At 50.3% G+C, this 24,161-nt stretch overlaps 2 protein-coding genes across 8 annotated transcripts in view; both read right to left on the bottom strand.

Moving 5' to 3' along the window:
• Positions 1-24,161, bottom strand: part of MBP (myelin basic protein) — a 153,233-nt gene that overhangs the window by 25,090 nt on the left and 103,982 nt on the right. For 2 of the 6 annotated variants that reach the window (XM_050767601.1, XM_050767602.1), the window contains exons 2-3: positions 14,011-14,234; positions 7,161-7,238 (exon numbers count right to left, since the gene is read on the bottom strand). In XM_050767601.1, the coding sequence (XP_050623558.1) occupies positions 7,161-7,238; positions 14,011-14,187 (255 nt within the window). In that variant the 5' untranslated portion in view covers positions 14,188-14,234. Of the gene's footprint in view, positions 1-2,637; positions 4,133-7,160; positions 7,239-14,010; positions 14,448-24,161 lie in introns of those variants that run through there. The other 4 variants (XM_050767603.1, XM_050767605.1, XM_050767604.1 and 1 more) reach the window with 3 other exon arrangements.
• LOC126941262 (uncharacterized) lies at positions 14,454-17,562 on the bottom strand. Of its 2 annotated transcripts, none has more exons than XM_050767609.1 (2): positions 16,881-17,562; positions 14,454-16,809 (listed from the first exon to the last, which is right to left on the bottom strand). In XM_050767609.1, the coding sequence occupies exons 1-2, from the start codon at positions 17,480-17,482 to the stop codon at positions 16,524-16,526; spliced, it is 888 nt and encodes a 295-aa protein (XP_050623566.1). In that variant the 5' UTR covers positions 17,483-17,562; the 3' UTR covers positions 14,454-16,523. The 2 variants fall into 2 exon arrangements, with proteins under 2 accessions (XP_050623566.1, XP_050623567.1); XM_050767610.1 differs by having other exon boundaries at positions 16,952-17,562.

Genomic DNA, 24,161 nt, shown 5'->3' with positions numbered 1-24,161 from the left:
GACCTTGTGATCCGCCCATCTTGGCCTCCCAAAGTGCTGGGATTATAGGCTTGAGCCACCGCGCCTGGCCGAGAAGAATGGATTTTTAAATTGTATTTTGTTTATCACAAGAATTTGTAGACTTAACCTTATAGTAAGTTATGAAGCTATTGGCTAGAAATAACAATGTGCTCATAAATGAGAAAAATAAACTAGTATCTGTAGACAAAGTCAATGACATATGCCAGTTGGTGTCTAGGGAATGAGGGAAGCTTCAATTGCGCTGTTTACTAGAAAATTAGTTCCCAGTTATTTTGGTAAACACTGATGGATACAATAAATGCAAGTGTAGTTAATGAGATGAGATTTTCCAATTTTCTCTGTCATTTTGAAAGGTGCATTTCTTGGCGTGAACCCGGGAGGTGGAGCTTGCAGTGAGCCAAAATCGCGCCACTGCACTCCGGCCTGGGCGACAGAGCGAGACTCCGTCTCAGAAAAAAAAAAAAAAAAAGGTGCATTTCTATGTAATTAAAACAAAGGGCCTGTCAGTCCCTCCTTCAGTGGAAAGTGATGCCTCAGGACTGACAGAGTGCATTGTCTGGGCCACCCTGTTTTGTCTATGTGACTGAAAACCAACCAGCCAGCGTGTCTCCTGGTACTTGTTCCTTTAATTCCCGGGTTGAACGTGGTGGATTTTTGCACACATCCACAGAGCGACATTTGGGACCTATGCCGTTCATTTCGATGGTTTCACCAGTGGTCCTAAGAGTGAAGAGCGGATGAATTTGCTTTATCCTCTTTTTTCCTCCCAGGGTAATATTTGATTCATGTGGCACTCTCAGGAAATGCAGATACCAGACAGCTCTGACGTTAATCTGGAAAAGCTCAGAGCCAGAGGGCCCAGGGACGAATCTGTGTGGCCTGTTCGGAACCACGGAAGACAGTGGTGTCACTGCTGTTCTGAGCCGCCGTGGTAAGAAAGAACACAGAGGAATATTTGATATAATTTTTTTCTGGTGAAAGTGATAATATGCTTCTTTGGTGTATTTTTTTGAATTAGGAATCGTAAAATGTAGTTCTAGATGAACTAGATGCACATTTTCTGCCATTTTCCCCCTGCATCACACTTCTTTCATGGCTCACACAGATCCTTTACATCCCCAGAAACCTTGTTTAAGTGATTAAATGATCCTCCTTAAAGATGCTCAAAGGAGACAGGCACCTACGTGGCGGCCTCCTTTCTCTGCAGGGATCTTCTGTTTCAATGCATGTGTATTTTCTACCTAAAAACCGGTGGGAGTGGTGAACAGCAGACCCCCTGCAAATTATCTGAAGCTTAGGGTCATGGCATCTGTTTCCCATGGCAACTGGCCCAGCAGCTAAAACAGGCACCAATGAAATCAGTATTATTGGACAGAACACACGTGTCAAAGCCTGCAAGGCTGGAGATGAGATGACACATCCGACCGTGAATGGTGGGCCGTGTGTCTCCCTTACTCTTACTCCCCATCCCCCTGACATCACAGCGCTCTGGCAATTCCAAGAAATCACAGAACACTGTGGTTCTCCTTCAATACTAGTTAAACACTAGTTACAATACTAATTAAATAATAGCTTCCTCTGAAAAAAAGCATGCCCATTTCTGGTCAAACAGCTCCCACCATGTGTCAGGAGAGTATAATCGATTTTTTTTTTTTTTTTTCCAGCAAGGTCAGGGCATTTTGGATTTTGCAGTCTGGAGAGAATTCTTTTCTGTCTGAACGACAGATGCGGTTTTTCCTGTGTTTCTGCCCTTTGCCGGGTTGAAGATTATATTTATTCCTGAATCATTGGCTCGCACGAGTTAATGAAAGTCGCGGGCATTTATTTTCTTTATAGAAAGCTGTGTACCATCCAGAATAGCGGGCTTTTCTCTAAGTCTGAAAAAATCCACAGACATGCCTTTAGTTCTGATGCAGATTTCAGGTAACCTGAGGCTGTCCAGGCGATATAGCTCCTTGCAGATACTGGGATCGAGAGCGCTGCAGGGCGGTGGCCACTGGCGACCGCGACCTGTGTGTGGTTCCCCTCCTGGTGCTCTCCTTGGGGGGTTGTTGACTTGCCCCATGACAGGAAAATCAGTGTTTCTCCTCTTAGCGAACTGTGAGGCTGGACACAGAGATTCGGATACTGCTTTTGTAGATGTGGTCAGGGCGTATCTGGTCGTGTTTTCTCTCCCATGTTTCATGGGGAGGTGAGGTTCCTGTGGCCTCCTTTGGGCGCCTTTGCCTCTGTCCCCTGGTGACACGGGGGTCGGCATCAGAGACCTCTTGGCACGAAACCTCGTGGGACCCACATCGGGGCTCTGGCTCTGGGCACAGAAGGGCACAAAAGTCAAAGGTTGGCAGCCTGTGCTTCTGCCATTAAGTAAACCCTTTCAGTGGCTGCATTTTTCTGATCTGGGTTTAATCTCAGAGGGGAAGAGTTTTGATGCCGGGTTCCAGCTTCCTCATCCTGGTGAGTGTGCTGAAGAGGGAGAAGCAACGGAGGTGGACACACAGCACCTGTCAGAGCTGAGAGCTGCTGTCAGATTGGCGAGGAAGTCCTTAAAATGGCTGTGTGCTTTCCTCCGGGTGGCTGTGCTGTGGCCTCTCTGGTTAGCACCTTGATGGCCGCTCGCCCCCGGGTACCATTTTGCCACGGCGTCTCCATGCAGGAGCACACCCTTGATGACCACAGCTCCGGGAAGCAGGGTCTCTGTTCCTCGTCCCGAGAGACCCACGGAAAAAATTCCCCTTCCCCATGGCAAGAGAGATTTCTCTCCCACAGGGGGGCTCCGAGACGGCTGCTTCCCAGACGCAGATGACTTGGAGCTGACGGCCAGAGGGTGAAGTTCTAGTCCAGCTGCCCCGACCACGGAGCTTTTGAGGCTTGATTGCCATTTCCTTCTAAGAATGGTGGGAGCAGGGATTGATGTGGGGTTAACCACTGTGACTTTCATTTTACAGTTTTGGAAACTAAGGCCCCAGCACAGAAACAAGGAGGACCCAAAGCTGTAGCCTTGAGGGGCAGAGGGACTGGGGCCACCAGGGTTTTTAGAGCCAGTGCTGCTCTCCCCAGCAGCTCCGAGGGTCACCAGGCCGCTTCCAAAATTGAACGAGTGTGCAGCAGCACTGGGGCGGGGTAACGGTGACTCAGTGTTTTCAGAGGACGAGGCTCCTAGGGGGCATTTGCATTGCTTTTCTCGCTCGATCAGCACAACGTTCCACAGCATCTGCAGGACAGGTGATGCTTTCGCCACCGTTGCTGTTTTACAGGAGAGGGAAGGAAGCTCAGAGAAGACAGACACCTGCCCCAGGTCCAGGGCTGTGACGTGGTGCCATGAGACCTGAGCCAAGCATTTTTGGTTCTTAATCCTGTGCTTCCCATGGCACAAAATGTTTTGCCTCCTAAACGCCAATGTGCTGGGTGATGGTGGATTCGGGGGCAGGGCAGGTCTTTCCAGAAGCCTCCGTGGGTGCCAAGGCTGAGGGGTGGACAGTGTCCTCCCAGGCAGGCCAGGAGCACGAGGGTCTGTGAGAATGAGGCAGAAAGGACGTCCGAGGACTTGGAGACGGCGGCTGCTGGAAGCCCAGAGCAGCCCCGTCCTGCTCAGGTCAGTGTCCTGGGCCCCAGGCTGAGCCTGGAGCTTGGAGGAGCTGGCACCATTGGTGGGGCCGAGAGGAGCCGCCCTGCCCAGGGCCACCTTTCCAGCTGCACCACAGGTGCCCTCACTCCAGCTTCCAGCGCAGGCCCAGCACCAGGTTCCAGGGACCTGCAGCGCCCGATGGACAGGCAGGCGGGAGGCACGGGCTGTGCAGACAGAGGAACTGCAGAGAACAGCGGGTCTACTTCCCACGTGGCCATTACCCGTCGTGTGTGTTGCTCCTCTCGCCTCGGAATCCTTGCTTCTCCAGCTTGCTTTTGGGTTCTCAGATGTCACACTATTCCCCTCCTGTGCTCCTGCTGCCCGCCTTCCAGTCCTCAAAGACAACAGGCCTGTCAGCCCTGAGAGCACCGGTGTCCCAGGAGTCAGGGAGCTGGGAGCAGGGTCCCACTCTGGAGGGGGCACCGCGGCACGGGAGCAGGTTATTCTTTGCCTCGTCGTTGCCTGATTCATAGCTGGGGTGTCTCCCTTACCCTCCCGGTGTGTTTGCACAGAGAGGGAGAGGGAAGAGGAAGGGAGAGGGAAGAGGAAGGGAGAGGGAAGAGGAAGGGAGAGAGAGGAAGAGGGAGGGAGAGAGAGGAAGAGGGAGGGAGAGAGGGAGAAGCAGACAGACAGAGAGACAGGGAGGGAGAGGACACAGGGTGAGGTGGAGCCAGGCAGAGACCCTCTGGTCAGCTGAGAGCATGAGTGCTGTGGGCGTTTCTGAGTCACAGGGCAGGGAGTGCTTGGTTCTGACTCTGCTGGTTCCTGGCACTTCTCAGCCTGAGCCTTCCACCCAGCTGCTTCTGTCTCCATTGGGAGCTGATTCAAGGGTCCGTTGTCATGGAATCCCTGTATTTAAAAATCCCTCTGTATTTTAAAACCATTTAGTGCCTCCCGCCTTGCAATTCCTTCCTCTGTGGCTGGTGCCTTCCAGCCACTTTCTTGCAGTAACAAAGCATCCCAAAGTACCGGAGGAAGACATTCAAACTCAGAAGCTCCTTCTCAGAGATGAGAGAGGGAAGCTCCTCGCTTATTCTTCCACTCAGTATGCAAGTGGCATGGGCTTGCCACTGTCTTCGAGCAGGGGCACCCCTTGGGGCTCTCAGACCAGCCTGCCTGCCTGTACACCTCCTGCAGAGACGGCCTCTGTGAGCCAGGCATCGCCGGCCCCTGCTCAGGGGGCTGGAGGAGAACTTAAGGCCTCTAGCACACAGCCCCGGGAGGGCTCTCTGTCCATCACGAGCAACGCTGGGAGCCCACACAGCCTGCCCAGCCTCTAGTTTCAACTTACGCTTATCTTCATTTTCCCTTCACTCCATAGACATGTAAATACCACACACACACCCCTACTGCTTTTCCTATCTGGACCAGAATGGGGTGTCCACAAGTACACAAGCGTGGAGTGCAACGAGCCGAGTCGTGGAAGCCTGCAGGACTTTCAATGACCTTGCCCTGTGTGCACAGGAGTGAGGCGCGGTCTGGCACGTGGACAAAGCATTATGCAGAGAATTTACTTATCTTTGACCAGGTTTTTAAAGGTACATGCAAAACCTGTCCAGGATGAAGCTGTGGAGAACAGAAGGGCTGCTTTTCCCTGCTAAAGAGTTTTTTAGAAGAGGAATGAAGCATTCTGTTGAATTTCTTACTATGATCTGGATACAGAAGCCCAGGACTCTGATCCTCTCCACTCTGCTTGGCAACATGGGGTTTCTGGCAGAGGCTGCATCTCTCTGTGGCCAGGGTCCACTGAGGACAGCACGCCTCTCGCAGAGCAGGAAACGGGGCAGGGGGCAAGCTGCTACCTGCCAGCGCGTCACACACTGGGTGCCGTGCCACCCTTAGCTCAACCCTCCCACACATCAGATATTCCTACCCAGAGTTAAAATCCTCCTTCTCACCAGCACTGCTCTCCAGGGCGGGGCTGGGTCGGTGCCTCCCAGGCAGGGGCAGGTGCTTGCAGCCCCGTCCTGGTCTCAGTGAAGGCCAGGTGGCCACAGCCCCAGTGCATCCCAGGGAAGAGGCCTCTCCCAGAAGGACAGGGGACCCTCAGAAACTGCCTCGGGGTAGTGCTGGTGTTTCCCATCACCAAGACAGCCCTCGAAAATCAAGCGCGGCTTCACAACTAGGGCACGATTCACGTTAAACACAGACTCTCAGGATGGGCGTCCAAACCATCGAGACCCCCTAGGGTGCACGGTCGCCTCCTCCCCTGTGGCTTGAGGAAGAAATCCTTCTCCCCAGCCGCAGCCGCCAGTCACTCCGAGTCCCACGACCATCGTGGGGCTCTCACCTGGCCCTTGTCTGGTCCTGGCTCCCCCAGGGCCCTTCTGCCCCCAAGCCCTGGCTTCCTCTGCTGCACTTTCAGCCACTGCCCTGGACTGGCCATCCTGGGGCCAGCAGGCACATCCTCATTCCTCATAAACCCACTCCTGGACGGCGGCGGCGCAGCCCTGGACACCCAGGCACTAGCATGACGTCTGACATGCAGCCACACCTGGCGGACGCTTCCCCTTCAGGGGCTCCAAGTTTTGGCACCCGCAGGCGTCCTGTCCCCCATGCTCCTGTGCCCCTTGCTCAGTGTAAATGGTCCCACCTTGCAGGCCTCTGAAGAGGGGTACCCCAGCTCTCCCTCACACCGGGTGCTCCATTGAGCACACTCGTGAAATGTTCTCGCTATTTAAGTACTTGAGCACATGTTTCCAATCTTTTGCATACGCCCACGCTTAAAAAGCCAGGTGCCCAGGTGCGGACGGTGGTGGCTTGGATCTGGAAGGGGGCCCGGTGGACGCAGGTTTGTGGTGACCGCTCCTACTGTGCAAACAGCAGCCCTGCTCATGGTGACGTCAGTGCCAGCTCTGGGCTTGTCCCCTTCCCCTTCTCCTCCTGGCTGCCCTCTTCTTTGTGATTACTCCTGGCACCTATGTGCTTTGAGAAGCTGTGGCAGCCACACAAGGAGATGAGGACAGGCCACACTGATAGCCCACTTCCTACACAGAGCTCAGCTGGGCTCAGGTGAGGACAGAGCCCAGAAGGACCAGATGTCCCAAGGACACTCATCGTTTAGAGCTCAATTCCACCTGTGTGTATAGTGCGTGCTAAATGTCTGCTAGGCACTAGTTTTCAAAGTACACTCAGGCACAGGTTTGCATGTGGCCATGGTCCAGGCCAGCCCTCAATACCAGAGCCACTCCCAGGCCCCTCCACGCGCTTCAGGTCTCAGCAAAGTGAGGCAGACCCTGTCACCAAGGCTGCCCATCGTCCTGAGCTGACAGCCATGCCCTTTGCGGAGGAGTCCCTCCAAGGATTCAAAGGCACGTCCTCCATGTCTTTTCCTGCAACTGCTTTCTCGGGGGGGAGGCCTGCCCCTCCGCGTTGACGGCCTCACAGATGCCCCCGAGGCTGAGGGTGGACCCCTGGCAGTGACACTGCCTGGCCCCGAGGGACAGTGGCTGAGAGCTCAGGCAAGGGCAGGTCGCCCCTGGCCCCGATGGGTGGGGACCCGCCGGCATCTTACCTTGTACATGTTGCACAGCCCAGGCTGGCTGCGGGCATGAGAGGGCAGAGGGCTCCGGCCCGGCTTTAGCCAGGGTACCTGCCGGGGGACACAGAGCGAGCTGCGTGAGTCCGGGTGGGCGCCGCCGGCAGTGCCCCAAAGTCCTCCAGCAAATCTCCTCTAGAGCTGGCTTGGCAAGAACCCAGAGTGAAGAGGAGTGAGCAGGCGGTGGAGGATGAAGGACGACAGTGAGCAAAGAAGGCGTGTGCAGATGATGGATGATGGACGGACCAGCAAGAGGTGACGGGAGGTCAGAGGGCAGGCATGCGTCCCGAAGGACTCAGGAAATAGAGAGCAAAAGGAAAGTTTAGGGAAGAATTCTCTCCTCCAAAGTCTATGCTGAGGCCCTATATCAAACAACGGGACCAAGTGTTCTCAATATGGCAGAGGCACCAGCTGTGAAAGATTTCTAGGCTCCAGGGCGGAAGGCATTTCCCAGGCCGGAGCAAAGTGCACTAAAAGGGTTTTTTGACGTCTCCCGTGGAACGGATAAAGTTTACATTCCACTTTCCTTGTAGAGTTGTATTTTTACAGCAAGTGTGTTAGCTTCTGCATTGGATTTACAAGTTGAAACTGTTCCTGCTCTATGAAGGTTCAGTGAACCAAAGACTGACCTTTTCAGATTTTCTGCAGAGCATAAGGAAATAATTTTAGAAGCAAGTGTTCAAAGTCACTTGAGCCAATTGCTTAAAGTTGATTTTCTTGCTGACATTCTTCCTTGCTGCTGGTGTAGGTTAGGAATTTAACACAAGTAGGAAGTTAATCTTCCTCGGCGGGAGCAGGAGCTGTGCACTCACCTGAGCTCTGTGGTTATAAATCTTCCTAAGTAGCATTTGCTTCTAACTTAATGTATTCTCTTTGTCAGTTACACGAGAGTATCTGCTATATCAACGAACTTTGAGGGCCGCAGCTGAAAGACTATTATAGGACCAAGGTAAGTGCCCTGCAAGAAGTGTCTATTTGATTATCCGCTACAGCAAAACGAAGACAGAGAAAAGAAGAGAAAGAGGAGACTTATAGTGGTCAAGAGATGAAATCAGTGTCATAGGTTTCAGGAGATGTATTGGCTGCAGATGAAATGGATTCGTTTAACCAGGTTAGCAGCTGAGTATGCGTCAGAGTAGAGTAGTTCCGACACTGAAGAATGTGAGCACATTCTAGAAGTATTATGGAAAGTAAACACACTGGGGTTTTCAGAGGCAAATCTGTGGTGAGTGTATGCTTAGCTGTATGTCTCATAATGGATTCTCCCTGCATGAGAGAGGCTATTTCTATATTAGCAGGAATTTCTGGTGACTTTAATTTATGATATTAAAGAGTAAGTAAATTGAGTATTTACTTTAGAGGATGTCTCCGTGGACAAGCTTGTGGGAGTTGCTGTGTTGATGAGACTCGGCTGTCCCGGTAAGCAGTGACTCTCATCAGCTGGTGTCCACGAGCGTGAGCAAATGCACGCTCTGCACAGGGGCCACCACGCAAAGAACTTTCTATTGCTTTTCCCTCCATCTCCTACAATGGCTCTTCTTCACGAAGGAGATCATAGCTGTGAGACATGTTCTCGTGGCTCTGGTGGGCTCCTATGAAGCCCCTCCACCGACTCCCCTTCTACCCATGGGGAAGGCAGGTGACGGGGGTAGGTATAAGGCGTCCCACTGATGGTTTTCAGGAAATGCAACCTGTGGCCCCAGCTGCCTGCCACTCCCAGAGCCAGGAAGACGGGGGACAAATGCAAGGGCCAGAGAAGACGAAAGGCAAGAATAACCTCTTAGGAGAAATTGTGTGTGCTAAGAGTCTGCTTTTATGGGGCTCCCTCAAAAGAGTTCGGTGTTCTTTAGCTGTTTCTCCTTTTTTTACTACCTTTTTATGAAGTAGGATGATTTCAGAGCATTAGGAATGTGCTGATAGACATGAAGGAAAAGACTTTACAAAAACATTGAATCAGGGTTTGATAGGAAATGTCCACAGTTCTCAAATTTGAATCAATATCTAAGTGATTTTCCTGAGTGCTACTGTGTGTTTTTTTTCTAAGGATGATCTATTCCCTCTGATGTCAAGCCAAGCTCCTAATTCACCGATCAGAATTGCCTGTTATCAAATGTCCAGACATTTTATCAAAGGAAAATCAACAATGAGAGAAATGAATGCTTTAAAATGCAAATGAGTTTAAAGGGAGGAGTTGGGTTAAGATGAGGGTCTGATGGACATGAAAGGCGGGACCACATCCAAGCCAATCACTTATCTTTACTCTTGTTTCTAATTTCTCAAGGACCCCAAGTTTCACCTTCATCTCATACACATTATCATCCTTCAGAGCGCCAGCACCATCCCCTCATTTCAGTGTCTCGAGGTTCCCATGACCCCCCTTTGTGTGTGAGCTCCCAGGGGGCTCTGTGGGTACTGGCACCCGTGTGCACGTTCATTCAGGAAGTTCTGGCGGAGTGGGATGTGTCCGTGACAGCACCGGCCAGTGGGGTCTGCTCAGCATCCACCCTGCCCTAACATTCGCGGGAGGATGCTTTGAGAGAAACAAGAAACTTCAGGCAGAATCAGAATAGTCATCACAGAAAGACCAGCACACCGAACTGTCAGGGGAGAAGAGAGTCCAATGTCTTTGTGTAGTAAAAGCAGACGAGTGAGCAACTGCGACCTTCCCGCACAGGAGCTCGGGTGCTCAGACTTACCTGCCAGCTGTGTCACCAGGCCACAGAAATGCCAGCAACGCAGCACACTGATGTAGGGAGGGCAAACCAAACACAACAACTTAAAAAAGTTCACATGCAATTAGTACACTGTCCTTGGTCTGTTAAACTGTTTAATGAATGCATAAAAAGGCAGAGAAATATATAAAGCAAAAAGCTCATAATAAAATGAAATCATGATACAACCACCACAAGCAATTACCATCAGATACATTACCATGATTTACAAATGTATCGCTTATACAGAGGAGGTTGCCACATCACTGCCAGTACAGACATATCCCGTCTAATTAACTATCGTCTATTCATACAACAGCCACAACTGCAGCTCCTGAGACCACAGAAGGACACAGTGAGCAGCTGGCGACCGGGCCAGGGTAGCCTCCGATTAATAACTGATCAGGGTAATGAGACTTCGAGAGGAATGCCTATAAGAAATCTCAAAAGGTATTTGGGTGCAGAAACAAATGCACCCTCCATTTTTGGATTTTCTCTAGAAGAATCTCTGGCCAAATCTCTTATCCAATGGAGGCACTGGGTGGCCGGATCAGTTGCCACACATGCTCATGATGAATGAGACTGAATTTGGTTCTGGGTGCACATCGTGCTCTGGGGAGGGTGGACGCCCTGTGTGTTTCTGCCCTCCGTGCTGTCTACTGTATCCTTCATGTGTCTCCAAATGGTACACGCCTTGTGGGATTACAGAACACAGCTACAGAATTAGGATCTCATGTTAACAATGAGGAATTAGGTTACTGTAGAACTAAAACATGTTTAATGAAATTAAAACGCAGTGGAAAAAAATCAGGCAGCAGAACATTCTGATTAATGTACAGGGCTGACTATACCCCACAGCACTGGATGACAAACAGTTCTTCTCCTACACAGTCACAATTAGAGGCATGGAAGTCATACTGAATGCTGAATAGAAGAATGCTGAGAAGAGCAGGTTGATAAATGAAGGTTTTAATGTAAAACAGAAAAATAGACAAAATCATCAGTCAGAAGCTAGCTTTCAAAAAACTCCCTAAAAGTACACAGCACGGAGAAGTGGGGGACTCGGATGTCCTGGCTGCTTTCTGTTTTGGGAACCGTCCCAGTGGCACATCACTGTGTCCAGCTTAGGTGTTTTGTGAAATCTTACTTCCTCCACAGAAAAAGGAAGGAACGGTTTCCAAAGCGAATGTTTCCAGGCTCTGCCTCGTGACACGCAAGTGGCCTCAGATATGAGCCCTGGCACAGGAGGGATGCTGGGGAGGTCACTTGGAGAGAAGCTGCCGGGCCAAGCACACACCAGTCTTGACCCTAAGCGCCCACCCATTCCTCATGTGACCCTGACATTCTGGGGAACTGGGAAACCTGTTCTTTCCTCTTACAACAAAGGAGCACGTTCTCTGTGAATGCACTTTTCATTTACGGCTCTCAAAAGAATATGCCTCCTCAAGGAATTTTTAATGCACTTTTCTTGAATGTCAGCTCCCAGCAACACCGGCGTGGGTGTTGTTAGGGCATTCCCGGGCTCGGGGGCGGCCGCTCCAACATGTGGTACCAGTGGCCACGTGCCCTCAAGGGGAGGGAGGAAGAGCTCAGGAGGGTGGGAGGGGGACAAACAGCCCCTTTTATAGGGTCATGGGGAGCTCCGTTCAGAGTCTGGCAGGAATCTGCCAGGAAACCTTGCTCTGGACGGGAAGCAGAACTGTGTGCGGGGCAGGCTGCCGTGGTCCTGAGAGACAGGGCTCGGGCCTTCCACTCTCCCGTTTTCACACCTCTTCGGTCTATTGCAAGGACCTTCCTAGCATATAAAAACGGGGGCTCTCCTGATTTGTAAACAGAGCAACAAATAAAAATAAAAACAAAACCAAAAATTCCTCCATGGCAGCCCACACCAATGAATACCCCAGATTTTTAGGGCCATTGTGGGTTTGTAGCTGGGTGTCGAGAGTTCAGCTTTCATCTCCCGTGTTTACGACATTTTGTGATAAAACAGTTGAGTGGAACAAACGCACATCCCCACCGTGTGCTTTCCACCGGGACACCTCACAGGTTGCTGTATGATCACACGTGCAAATGTTATTTTTTTTTTTTTTTGCCTTTGGCATCAAAGGGTAAGCCTGTTCATTAAAAAATCTTCTATATTCAACACTCAGTAGTGAAAAGAATTGACACTTCAAAATTCCTAAAGCAATTACGTGAAAATTATTTTTATTTTTTAAATTTTTGAAAGTGTTTTGATTTTTCTGGGTCCTTGAAAAGTGGGCAGCCCTGTTTTGCAAAGAGATGGACTATTTCTGAGACTAGAATGTTTTCTTTGAAAATATTGAAGAGTATAAGAGATTTAAGACAATAAAGGCTGTAATCTCACCATAAAGGGAGAAAAACATCTATGTGTTTCAATAGCCTTTTGAGATAAAGTCACAATGATTGATATCAATGCTTTCACCATTTTATTTCAACTTAAACCAGTATCACTGACATGAAGCTTGTTTTACAATACATACTATCCAGCGATTTCATCTTTTCTGTACAGTTTAAGTACTTTTTTTTTTTTCTGTACCTTGAAGTAAGCAGAATAGTTCAAGCTTTCAAAACCGGTGATGCTGTATGTGTGAGGGGTGCTTAGCATAATAGCACACTTCACGAGGCAACCCGAACCATACCTATCTGATGTGGTTTGATAGCTGGGCTTGCAAAAGTGCTTCCAGTTGAGATTAGCATTAGAAATAGGTTGGAACACCAACATTTCAGGATGAGGGAGGACTGCCACAAAGGAAAAGAAAATGTCTACAAATACCCTGAAAGAACTAGCCAGAATATGAATTCCTTGAGTATCTAAGATACACCAAATGTCATTTACAAATACGTCATGGCAAGCGTCACAACCTGAAATCTCAACGCAGACCAGATGGTAGAGAAGTTAACAGTTGCCTGAAACTTCCATGTGCTTTCATGCCCACAGGAAAGGTAAAACTGACATTTGTTTATCTTCAACAATTTCATGATCAATAAAGAATTTCAGTTGGAGACTAAAGCAAATTTTAGAAACTCCTTAACTCCAAGTTGCCCTATGGTTTTTATGATTGCGTGTTATCAGAATGAGGCGTTGTGTTCCACACGTTATTCAAAAGCCTTTTACGCTCCCACAAGGCCTTCCGGAATTCCAGAGTCAGCCCTGCGCACAGGCAGAAAACCAGCTGCATCTTACAGGTTGTGAGAGAACGCCCAATACACTAGGGACTTTTTTGGGAAAAACTTCTCTCTCTCCAAAATTACACAACCACCAAACACTCTAAGCATCACGTGAAATGCTGCATTTGCAATCCGAATGGCACTCAGGGACCAGTGCTTTGATGAACCAGCAGCAACACGTTCGCCACTGACAATCAACTGCAGAAGCCACTCCTAGACGCCGGACCCCCCGGCAGAGTTTTTCCTTTTTTTTTTTTTTTCTCTCCTTGTAATACATTTTTATCCACAGAACATTTGCTTTTAAATAAAGAAACCTCTAAGACTCTGTATGCAAATTAATGGAATCACAAGATAATAAAGCTTTGATTCAGAGACACTCATTTATCCCTCCACCCCTTCCACTTCTCACACCACAGAGAAAGTCTGCTCAAGGCGGATTTAAACTGAGGACTTTGTTCAAAAGTCTTCCTCAATCTTATGATTGCTGCAACATGAAGCCAGCAGCACTGACTCCTGGAAAAAACAAGCATAACCCGGGCTGAACCCCACCGTGTGGGCCGCAGAGGCAAATCAGTCATAAAGTCCGCAAGCGCACACCCCCAGAGACCCCGAGAATGTGGCCGTCTTTCTGCAATGCCCATGTCCGGGCACCCTTGGACATCCAGAATTCAGCATGTCCTTACATTCCTGAGCCACACCCCGGCCGTCATCCCTTGTGAGGAAGAGAGGGGGTGAGTCAAATGAAAATGTCTTAAGCAGCCACTCAGGCCCACACTCTTGGGCTCATATGCGTTCTCCAGCATGGAACGAGACCTTAGACAGCAAGAGGCTACATGCCAGTTCTTCCTCTAATGGCTTAGTTCACCTACTGATTTCTCCTTTGCTTTTCCATTTAAACTAAAGCTCCTCTACTCCTCAGAGCTCACCTTGCCAGAGCCCCGCTTGGGCACACCCCTGTCACCGCCAAAGAAGCGCCCAATGGAGTCAAGGATGCCCGTGTCTCTGTGCCTTGGGAGGAAGCCATGCCTGGCATGGTCCATGGTACTTGCTGTGGCCAGGTACTTGGATCCGTGCCTCTGGGAGGGTCTCTTCTGTGACGCCATCACATCCAGGCTCTCGGAGGTGGCTGCACTGTCTTCTTGGATGGTCTGGAGCTCGTCGGACTCAGAGGGCCTGTCTTTGAAGGTGTTGTCCTCCCTCCCCGGGGCATCTCGGGAAAAGAGGCGGATCAAGTGGGGGCGGCTCCCTGGGTCAGCTGGGTGGGCATCCTGCCAGGCATTCTTCGGGTCCGCTGTGCGCTTGGAGTCAGTCACCGCTGTGTCCTGAGAGGAGGTCCCATTGTTCTGGTTCGCATCTGCCTCTCCTGCAAACAACAATGAGATATGAATACGGGCCTGTGCAAAGCTGAGCACCGGACAAAGCAGCTTTCTTTCAGGGGTCTTGACCTAGCTGTCTCCTATAAAACCCACAGAATATGTGCAGTCCTCATAAAGCCTTTGGCCTAGGATGGAGCTAACCTGGATGGAGCAGGCTTATTGCAGCTCTGTGTTTCAGAAGGTCCTGGGAATTCCTCAGTTATTCGAGATTTGGCACCCTGGGTAAAATGCACCAAGGCTTCCCGATGAAGTAGGAGCACGCAGAGCGGCCACATCAGCATTTCTTCCTGGGTGCTGCCATGGCTGCTCCTGGAGAGCCCCAGATGTGCAGGCACCTTCACGGGACATGGACTGTTTAAAAGGCCACTGGTGCATAAGTTAAATATGTAAGGATCATTTATTTCACAAAAGGTGTTTTTAGTTTTCTTGGCAGAAGCAAAACTTGCCATGTCTTTTTGCAATCCATGCATGAAAGAAGTGGGGCATTTAGAATTTTTTCAATCCCAGATTCCACAAGAGGCCTCTCACAATAGAGAACTGCTTATTCAGGACATTTTGACTTGGCTTCTCCTCTGGAAGCAGAAACAATTAGAAATCTGAAGTGGGATTGAGAAATCTCATGTTGTATACCAGCATCTCATAGCTTTCTCCAAAAAACACAGCATTTCTGACACAAATGACATTAAAGCCATTTTACTTTCAAGTTATAGTGTTAGGTTTAAATGAATATCATTTACTTAGTTTCCTCTCCAAACTCGATTACTTATCTACAGAAAACAGGATTCACTCACATATTCCTGTAATACCAGTCAATACATCTATCCGTCCATTCATCCATCCATCCACATATCAGTTCATTTACCCATCCATCCATCTATTCATCCATCCATACACACCCATCCATCCATCCATCCATCCATCCCCCATCCACTCATCCATCCACTCATCCATCCACCCACCCATCCATCTATCCACTCATGCATGCATCCATCCATCCATCCATCCATCCATCCACATATCAGTCCATTTATCCATCTATCCATCTATCCATCCATCCATACACACACCCACCTACCCATCCCTCCATTCATCCATCCCCCATCCACTCATCCATCCATTCATCCATCCACCCACCCCTCCATTTATCCATCTATCCATCATCAATCCATTTACCCATTTATCCATCTATCCATCCGTCCATATATCCACTCATCCATCCATTCACTCATCCATCCATCCATCCATCCATCCACTCCTGCATTCATCCATCCACACATCAGTCCATTTACCCATTCATCCATCTATACATACGTACATCCACCCATCCATCCACTCATCCATTTATCCACTCATCCATCTATCCCCTGTTCACTCATCCATCCACCTATCCATCCATTCATCCACCCATCCATCCATCCATCCATCCATCCATCCATCCATCCATCCATCCATCCATTTACCTATCTGTTCACCCATGCATCCATCCATCCATTATTTGTGAGTATCAAATAGGTGTAATGTACTGTTCTAGATATCTGAGTTACAGTGATGAACAATATGTGGTCCTTGTCCTCGTGAAACCTACATTCTAGTGGGAAAAGCAGGTGAAAATGTATGTTATGGATTGAATAGTATCCTTCCAAATGATACATCCATGTCCTAACCTCTGTACCTGTGAATGTGACCTTATTTGGAAATAGGATATTTGCAGATGGAATCAAGTGAAGAGGAGGTCATTCTGCAGTGGGGTGGGCCCTACTCCCATCACTGGTGTCCTTATAAGAAGAGAGCAGTTTGGACACAGGCACAGACGCCCAGGGAAGAGGTGTGAAGATGGAGGCGGAGCGTGGCGGGGTGCATCTACGAGCCGCAGAACACCAAGCACCTCCGGCACCACCAGGAGTAAGAGACATGGCGCAAATTCTCCTGTAGAGCCTTCAGGGGCAGCAGGGCTCTGCAGACATCTCAGCTTGAGAGTTCCAGCCTTCACAATGATCACAGAAGAATTCCTGTTGTTTTAAGCTCCCAGCATGTGGTAATTTGTCTTGGCAGCCCCGGGAGACTCATGCAATGGGCAACTTCACATCAGGCAAGAGAACAGGAAAGCAGAGAGGGCTTGGGTCAGCAGGAAGGTCCTTGTGGAAGTGACATCTGGACAGGATGAGAGTCTGGGCCCTGTGAGGACTTGGGGAAGTTGGGGAGGATGCTTCTGGCAGAGGGGAAGGCAGGCCCCCCTGGAAACCTGCGAGGAATCGGCTTACAGGTGGCAGAAGCAGCAGGAGAGTGGCCATGCTGGTCCTGGGTCCAGGAGGACAGCCGGGCTGAGAATGTCCTGGGCCAGGCGGTGACCTGGGGGACAGGAGGCCTGTGTGGGTCTGGGAGGACAGCCGGGCTGAGAACGTCCTGGGCCAGGCGGTGACCTGGGGGGCAGGAGGCCTGTGTGGGTCTGGGAGGACAGCCGGGCTGAGAACGTCCTGGGCCAGGCGGTGACCTGGGGGGCAGGAGGCCTGTGTGGGTCTGGGAGGACAGCCGGGCTGAGAACGTCCTGGGCCAGGCGGTGACCTGGGGGGCAGGAGGCCTGTGTGGGTCTGGGAGGACAGCCGGGCTGAGAACGTCCTGGGCCAGGCGGTGACCTGGGGGGCAGGAGGGCTGTGCAGGGAACTGTGTGCAGTAGCAGGGATATCACAGCCTTGATGGCTGTGAACAGACGGTGGAAAGGGCAGAGCAGGCGGCTATGTGGCAAGAAGACAGGGCTTGGTTTGGGAAGCAGCAGGGCCTGGGGAGGGAAGATTCTGGTGGACGGCCTCTGTGGAGGGATATGACTGAGATGGTAGGACCCAGATGCTGGGGGCACCTTGGCTTCCATCCTGAGCAGTCGGGAGAGGGACATGGACTGGGAGTCTGGCTGGGACACTAAGGAAAGGAAGGTCTCTGCCCTGGGGTGGGGGAGTGGGGAGAGTGGCTGCGGCGGCCTGGTTGGGGAAGGTGTAGACAAGGAACCAGTGAACAGCTGAGAATGCATGCTGCCAAGTGACCAAGAGTGAGCAGTGGCTAGATCTTCTTCTAGGTCCGTTTCCACAAAGAACTTCTTTTAATAACTGCCCTGGGGTCCCCGTGACCCCTCCAGTTTCCCTGACTTGCTAGGAGAGCTCCCGGGACTTAGGATATGATCCTGTCACTGCTATGACTCATTGCAATGAGAGGTGCGTGGTGAAGTCCAGGAACCCCTCCTCAAAGAGTCACATGGGACGCTGAATTTCCCAGCACACGCCGTGACCCGTGTGAAATGCTCAGCTGCCGTGACCCCACGCATGAAATGCTGTCTGTTAGGGAGGCTTGTTAGAGACCCTTCCCCAGGGCTTTACTAGGGGCTGGTCTCACAGGCTGCCTCGCTTGGTGCCACCAAGATTCCAGGCTCCAGAGGAAAGAGGCCATTCCGCACAGACCGTGTGGTGCTCACAGCCGTTCAGGCACAGCAAACCGCCCTCCTGGTTAGGGCTTGGTGGGTGGGAGCACTCTGGAAACCCGCGTTCCCAGACCACACCCCGGGACCTCGCTCGCCACAGGCCTGCCTCAGAGTGGACGGTCCCAGACCTCCGGTGTGGACTCTTTTCTGCACAATTACTAAGAGGCGGGAAAGTCATAAACACGTTGGTGAGGAAAAGATGTTTCTCACGTGGTTTGGTTCACACTAAAAATACTTTGAGGGCATTTCCTCACGTGGATTGAGAAGATACTCAACCTGGGAGATGTTAGGTTATTAAACTAAATATCTGGAAGAGTGCTGTCCCCTGAGACAGCATCCTCCACCGTCCGCTCCGTACAGCGTCGGTATTGGCAGCTCTGCAGATGGAGCCGTGGGAGCGGCCTCTCGGGGGAAGATCCCACCTCTCTCAGTGACAGTCTCAGGGACAGTGGGGCAGACGCATTTCCCACCCGAGTTACGTTCGTACTCGGTAAGTTTAGGTGACCCCCCGCTCCTGTGCACATGCACCAATGTGTGTACACACACACACACACACACACACGCAAACAGGCAGAGCACCATCAGAATCGGAACCCAGGTTCAGCAATTCTTGTAGAAACTTTAAATAAAAATGTAATTGCCTCTTGCATTAATAGCACTATTGACTAAGCCAGATGACAGCCTACTAGCCTCCCAGGTGGCTGAGCTTGGGCGATGCTGTAGATAAAACAGTGCCTGTGCAGATGCACCTTCTACTTTTTTTTTTTTTTTTTTTGAGACAGAGTCTTGCTCTGTCGCCCAGGCTGGAGTGCAGTGGCGCGATCTCCACTCACTGCAAGCTTCGCTGCCTCCCAGGTTAACGCCATTCTCCTGCCTCAGCCTCCCTAGAAGCTGGGACTACAGGTGCCCACCACCACACCCAGCTAATTTTTCTTTGTATTTTCAGTAGAGACGGGGTTTCCCCGTGTTCGCCAGGATGGTCTCGATCTCCTGATCTCGTGATCCACCCGCCTCGGCCTCCCAAAGTGCTGGGATAACAGGCGTGAGCCACCGTGCCCGGCCACTTTTTTTTTTTTTTTTTTTTTTTTTTTGAGATGGAGTCTCACTCTGTCGCCCAGGTTGGAGTGGGATAGCATGATCTCGGCTCACTGCAACCTCCGCCTCCTGGGTTCAAGCCATTCTCCTGCCTCAGCCTCCCAAGTAGCTGGGATTACAGGCACCTGCCACTATGCCCAGCTAATTTTTTGTATTTTTAGTAGAGACGGGGTTTCACTATCTTGGCCAGGCTGGTCTCAAACTCCTGACCTTGTGATCCGCCTGCCTCGGCCTCCCAAAATGCTGGACGACAGGTATAAGCCACTGTGCCCGGCCTCTACTTTTAAGTCATCGTGAGCATTTGGACCCCAATGTAGCTCCTTCCTTTATTTTCAGTGTATTTCCCAGGGTCTCTGCCTAACTGCAGTGGGCGGCCTTTTTTGAATCTGTCTGAGAACGCACTGTGACACAGGTCCCTTCAGCACTGCAGTCTCACCTGGGGGTGCGAGGAGGGGAGGGCACCAGTTTTGGGGGGAGGGGGGTGGCATGGGAGGAGTGAGGCAGGGTTGCTTTGCTTCTGCTACTTATATTCGTGGAAGTTGGCACACTTACAACTCTCACTCATTGGAAAAAGGATTCCGGTGCTTCTGATTTTTTTAAATGAAAATCGCCTGGGTCAAGAAACTGCCCTGTAAATGAAACGTATCATGCAGTCCACGTAAGACCTGGTTCCAAGGCAGGTTAACCTGCTCTTACATACATTATAGATATTTTGCTAACAACAAAGTGTAAGGCCAGCAGTTGGAACCCAGGGTCGCGGTGGTCTCGTCCATGCACTCAAGGGAGTGCATACAGCCGCCAGTGTGTCTGTGCTGGCTGAGCCCTATGCCTGAAACATAGGTCAGCTGCTCCAGGACAAGTGCGGAAAAGGCAGGACCAGGTGGGGCGGCAGACCTTGGTAGCAGCGTTCTTCCAGGACCACTGGTGAAATTAAACTATGTAAGAACACTAAGTTTTATAACATATTATTAAATACATCGTTGCATTGTAGTGTTTGAAAAAGCAACATGAAGAACACTGTGGTCAGTACAAAGCTGTAGTTTTTGCAGGGATGCAATGCTTATTTATAGGTTGCAAGAACAACGAAATAATTCGTCTGATTTTATAGCTCTGCTTTATATTCTCTAGCTAATATAAATTAATGCAAATGTGAAAGGAAAACAATAGCTATATTGTGCATAATTAAACGCATTAACAAAACACAAGAACATCTGAATACTAATATTTTTACAACAGTTGGGCTTTGTGTCCCTGAATGCAGTTATTTGTGAGGCACAGAGAAGGGCATTTTTGTCCCCAAAGTAGCTTCTCCCAACACATAAGAAGTATGCGAAGAAGTCTAAATCTACGGATGTGCAGCATTTTTGGTAGGAGCAAGTGCAGTTTAGTCCGTTAATGCTGCCTTCGGTCAGACGAAATCCCAACGCAGACTTTTAAATTTGGGTATTTACAGAACAGAGCATTTATTACACAATTAGTGAAACATGTAGATCTACATTTTCCAAAATACATACTTATAATATTTTCTGTAGTATTAATCAAGTTCTGCAATGGCAGGAAAACTTGCTTCAACTTCAACCCCACACCTTGATCTTATTGCTAGAACAACGCTGGCCTTTAGAAGGTGGTGATATTCAAATCACTGACCATGTGTGAGCAACAGCAGGGGTATCACGTATCTCCGAGCGGTTTCTGAGGCACAGAAATGCGCAGCAGGACGCAGCTGTGATATTTGGGGGATAGTGTTTACTATCTAAAGAAACTCAGGCGTCACGACCTGAGGAAGCTCATCCTCCACTCAGGTGGTGTTAAGGAAAGGCCACGTGGCGTCATTTTGACGGTGCGACTGGCTGCTTCTAGCGGCTCATCCCCAGCACACAAGTGTTGCCAGGTCCTGCCACTCCTTCCTTTGGACTATTTCTTATGTGACCACAACCCCCCTTTCCTTTGCTTGCTGCCGCTTTCTGCTGGGGCTCCCACTGCGACATCGTGGCTAATTCCCTCCTCTCCAGGCTCCCTTCATGGTTCCACTGCCTGCACAACCACTGGAACCATCCGTAAAGAGCTTTGCAACACAAGGCCCCTAACTCATGTGCCTGCACGGACTCCTCATTCTATGAGCTCCAAGGACACACTCCTCTCTCTGCCCATGGGTTCCCTTGTTCTCCTCCGGGGCACCATGTGCATTGCTGCAGGCCCTTGATCTCTGTGGTCTCAAAAATGGCCATGCTGCTGCCTCTGCCTCCAGGTCCCCACCCTGGGGAGGCTGACCCTCAGAGGCCCAGACACCCTTCTCCGAGTGCGTCTTACACTCCAGCACCACAGAGTCACTCCTTAGTTCTCTTCTAATCGCCTCATATTTGCTTTGTTCTCTCTAGTCAAGTGACCTCCTCTCCAAGGACCAGGGACCAGGCTCTATTTATTCTCTAACATCTCTGGGATGCTGTGGGGCCTCCATAGATGTCCAACAAGCATTGAATGTTTGCTAATAGAAGATGATGATATTCTCTGGAGTATACTCCAAAAGGAAAGACACCAAATTCCCCACTCTTCTTTGCTAGAAAAACTTAGATATTAGCATGATAGCTGTTAAGCTGTTTTTTATATACTTGTTTTTAGGTCAGCCTCTACACCCATGGTCTCAAGCAAGCTCGTCCAGCCTGTGGCCCACAGGCTGCATGCAGCCCAGGATGCCCTTGAACGTAGCCCAACACAAATTCATAAACTTTCTTAAAGCATTATGAGTTATTTTGTGACCTTTTTTTCTTTTTAGTTCATCAACTATTACTAGTGTATTTTATGTGTAACCCAAGACAATTCTTCTAATGTGGCCCGGGGAAGCCAAAAGATGGGATGCCCCTGGTCTAAAGAATTCTGTTCAGAAATTAATTTCAGTAGGAAAATTTCACTCTTTCTGCTTCTGCAGAGAGTTTTCTAATATGGTAAATAAAACCATTTAGTGTGGCTCTGAAGTTCCGGAATAAAGAATTAAACTTTTCAGCTCTATCATTTCCTAAAGTCCAAACCCTAATTTATGTATTTGGATGCATTGCTCGGACGAAACATGGATGCTGAGTGGGACCGCCCTCGACAAGCCCCAGGCCCACGTGCTCTGCAGCTTCCTTGGAGCAAACCGAAGCATGTGGGCAGCGGAGACCCGGTGTCGTGGCAGCGCCCGGCCCGCAATCGCCAGGGTGGGGCTGAGATCAGGGCCGGAGGTCTGTATGGAACCACAGGGAAGGACCTTGGAGGCCGACCTCAGTCCCTCCACTGAACAGCCGATGTGCTCCAGCCAGTCACTGAGCCCAGTTGTGCCTCTGTTTCTGTGCTCATGAGATGGGAGCATTCACTTCTATTCTTATCTTAAATATCCCCAGACTCCTCTCCGCAGCAGCACACTGTGACCTGGGTGACATGTTCTCCCCATGCCACCCTCCCACAAATGCTGCCTTCCACCCGTAACACCTGCAGAGAGCGGCAGAGAGGGCGTTCCAGAGCAGACTGCAGGCATTTTGGGAGGTGCGTGTGTGCATTCTCGTAACTCTCAGAGGCGGGTGGTTTTAGTAGCCCATTTATTCACACCAGAAACTGAGGCTCAGCAAAGTTAAGCTGGGATTGATGGAGGAGCTGCCGTTCACTCCTGCCTAAACTCCCTCCGTATGTTCTAGAAACGCAGGCGATCCCCCACCTCTGGCTGTCTGACACCAGCCCTTCTCCAGCCCAAACGGGCTTTCACTGCAGCCAGGCTTTTTCTGTCAGGGTAAAATTGAACTGCAGGTAATCGATGGCTGACACATCCGTGACTAGCAGCTGCCTCACGGAGGGCTGACCAGGAGACACCCAGAGGCTTTCTGATCTGTGCCGAGCCAAGAGTTGAGCCAGGGCCCCCTCTGCAGCCACAGGGACCTCGGGTGCACTCAGCGGTCTCGGTGCACCATGGCCACCTGGACGTCGATACGTTAATGACTGTTGAACATGAACAGAAGCCGAGTCCCAGACTCCAGGACATTCAACACCCATCCGACAGTCTGTCCAAGTATTACCCTGCAACAGTGTGAAGCTCAGCATGCAACAGCTCCAGGCTTGTTCAGGAAACTGTTCCACTCTCACCTTGCTCTAATCAGAACGTGGCAGGAATCAGATATCCACACCTAACTGTCTCCAATAGAATGGTGATGACAGAGTGGACACTGTCCTCTATTGAAATACTGTTTTTTTAACCTAGAGCATATTTCTAGTGCTCTATTCCCCTGCATCTGTGGAAATCACATTGCACAAGTAACTTCCACCAAAACCAGCATGTGTGAGAGACAAACATCTGGGCTCCCAGGCACACCCCACACCCTGAGTAAACCAGGAGGCGCAGGCTGGGGCTCCGCTGCTGCCTTTCTGGCACAGGCAGAGGAGCAGGGGGCAGCGGGTGACTCACTCTCCGAAAAACCGCCCTTCTCCCAATCCCCTGCGGCACCGTCAGTGCAGGCATTCGTCCGGCTCGCTGAGCTCCCAGCGTGTGCGATGGAACCTGCTGAACTGCGGAGCCTGGGATGAGGCTGAGCCTCTTGCTTTTCCTGTGTCGAGTTTGGTCTTGACCACCCTGCTTGAATCTTTGTGCTTCCAATGCTCTGGTCAGGGGGCCCTGCCGCCTCGTTCCAGGAACGGTGCCTGCAGGCCGCTGTCTGTGCCTGAACTCAGTGCTTTTCACCCTGGCTTGACCCCCGGAGGACGGCTGTCAGCCGCAAGGAGAGGCTCGCTGGTGATACCTTCTGTGTTTGCAACTTTGTTCTAAAGCCAGGGGTTTTCAGGCCAACAGGAATGCATTTAGTTAGTAATCCAGAGCATGCCATAGTAAAACATAACGAATAAACCCAGAATAAAATAACTCAGAAATCACATTCTCCGCGAAGGCAATCACACCACTCAATTTAACTACAACACAGTGGACTTCTGTGGATGAGATGATGCTGTCCTTCTTTTCACTACAATTAATTTAATGTTGTCCCCTATTATTAGAGATCTCAAAACATTAGACCTAAGGGATCATCCAAATATAATTTCACTAGGGAAGCTTAATAAAATGTCATATTCATGCCCAAGCAGATCTAAATGAGACAGAAGGCAACGAAAATTACCACCCCTCAGG

Source organism: Macaca thibetana, chromosome 18, assembly GCF_024542745.1.
Source record: "Macaca thibetana thibetana isolate TM-01 chromosome 18, ASM2454274v1, whole genome shotgun sequence".
NCBI lineage: Eukaryota > Metazoa > Chordata > Mammalia > Primates > Cercopithecidae > Macaca > Macaca thibetana.
Note: the sequence above shows the minus strand (reverse complement) of the source record. Positions and strands in the feature narration are given on the sequence as shown.

Bases quoted from the DNA above. Each gene is read 5' to 3' on its own strand.
- LOC126941262 (XM_050767609.1), bottom strand. From the start codon at position 17,482: ATGCATTCTCAGCTGTTCACTGGTTCCTTGTCTACACCTTCCCCAACC. The intron at 16,810-16,880 runs GTCACCGCCTGG...CCTGTCCCCCAG, and splicing joins ACAGGCCTCCTGCCCCCCAG to GTCACCGCCTGGCCCAGGAC.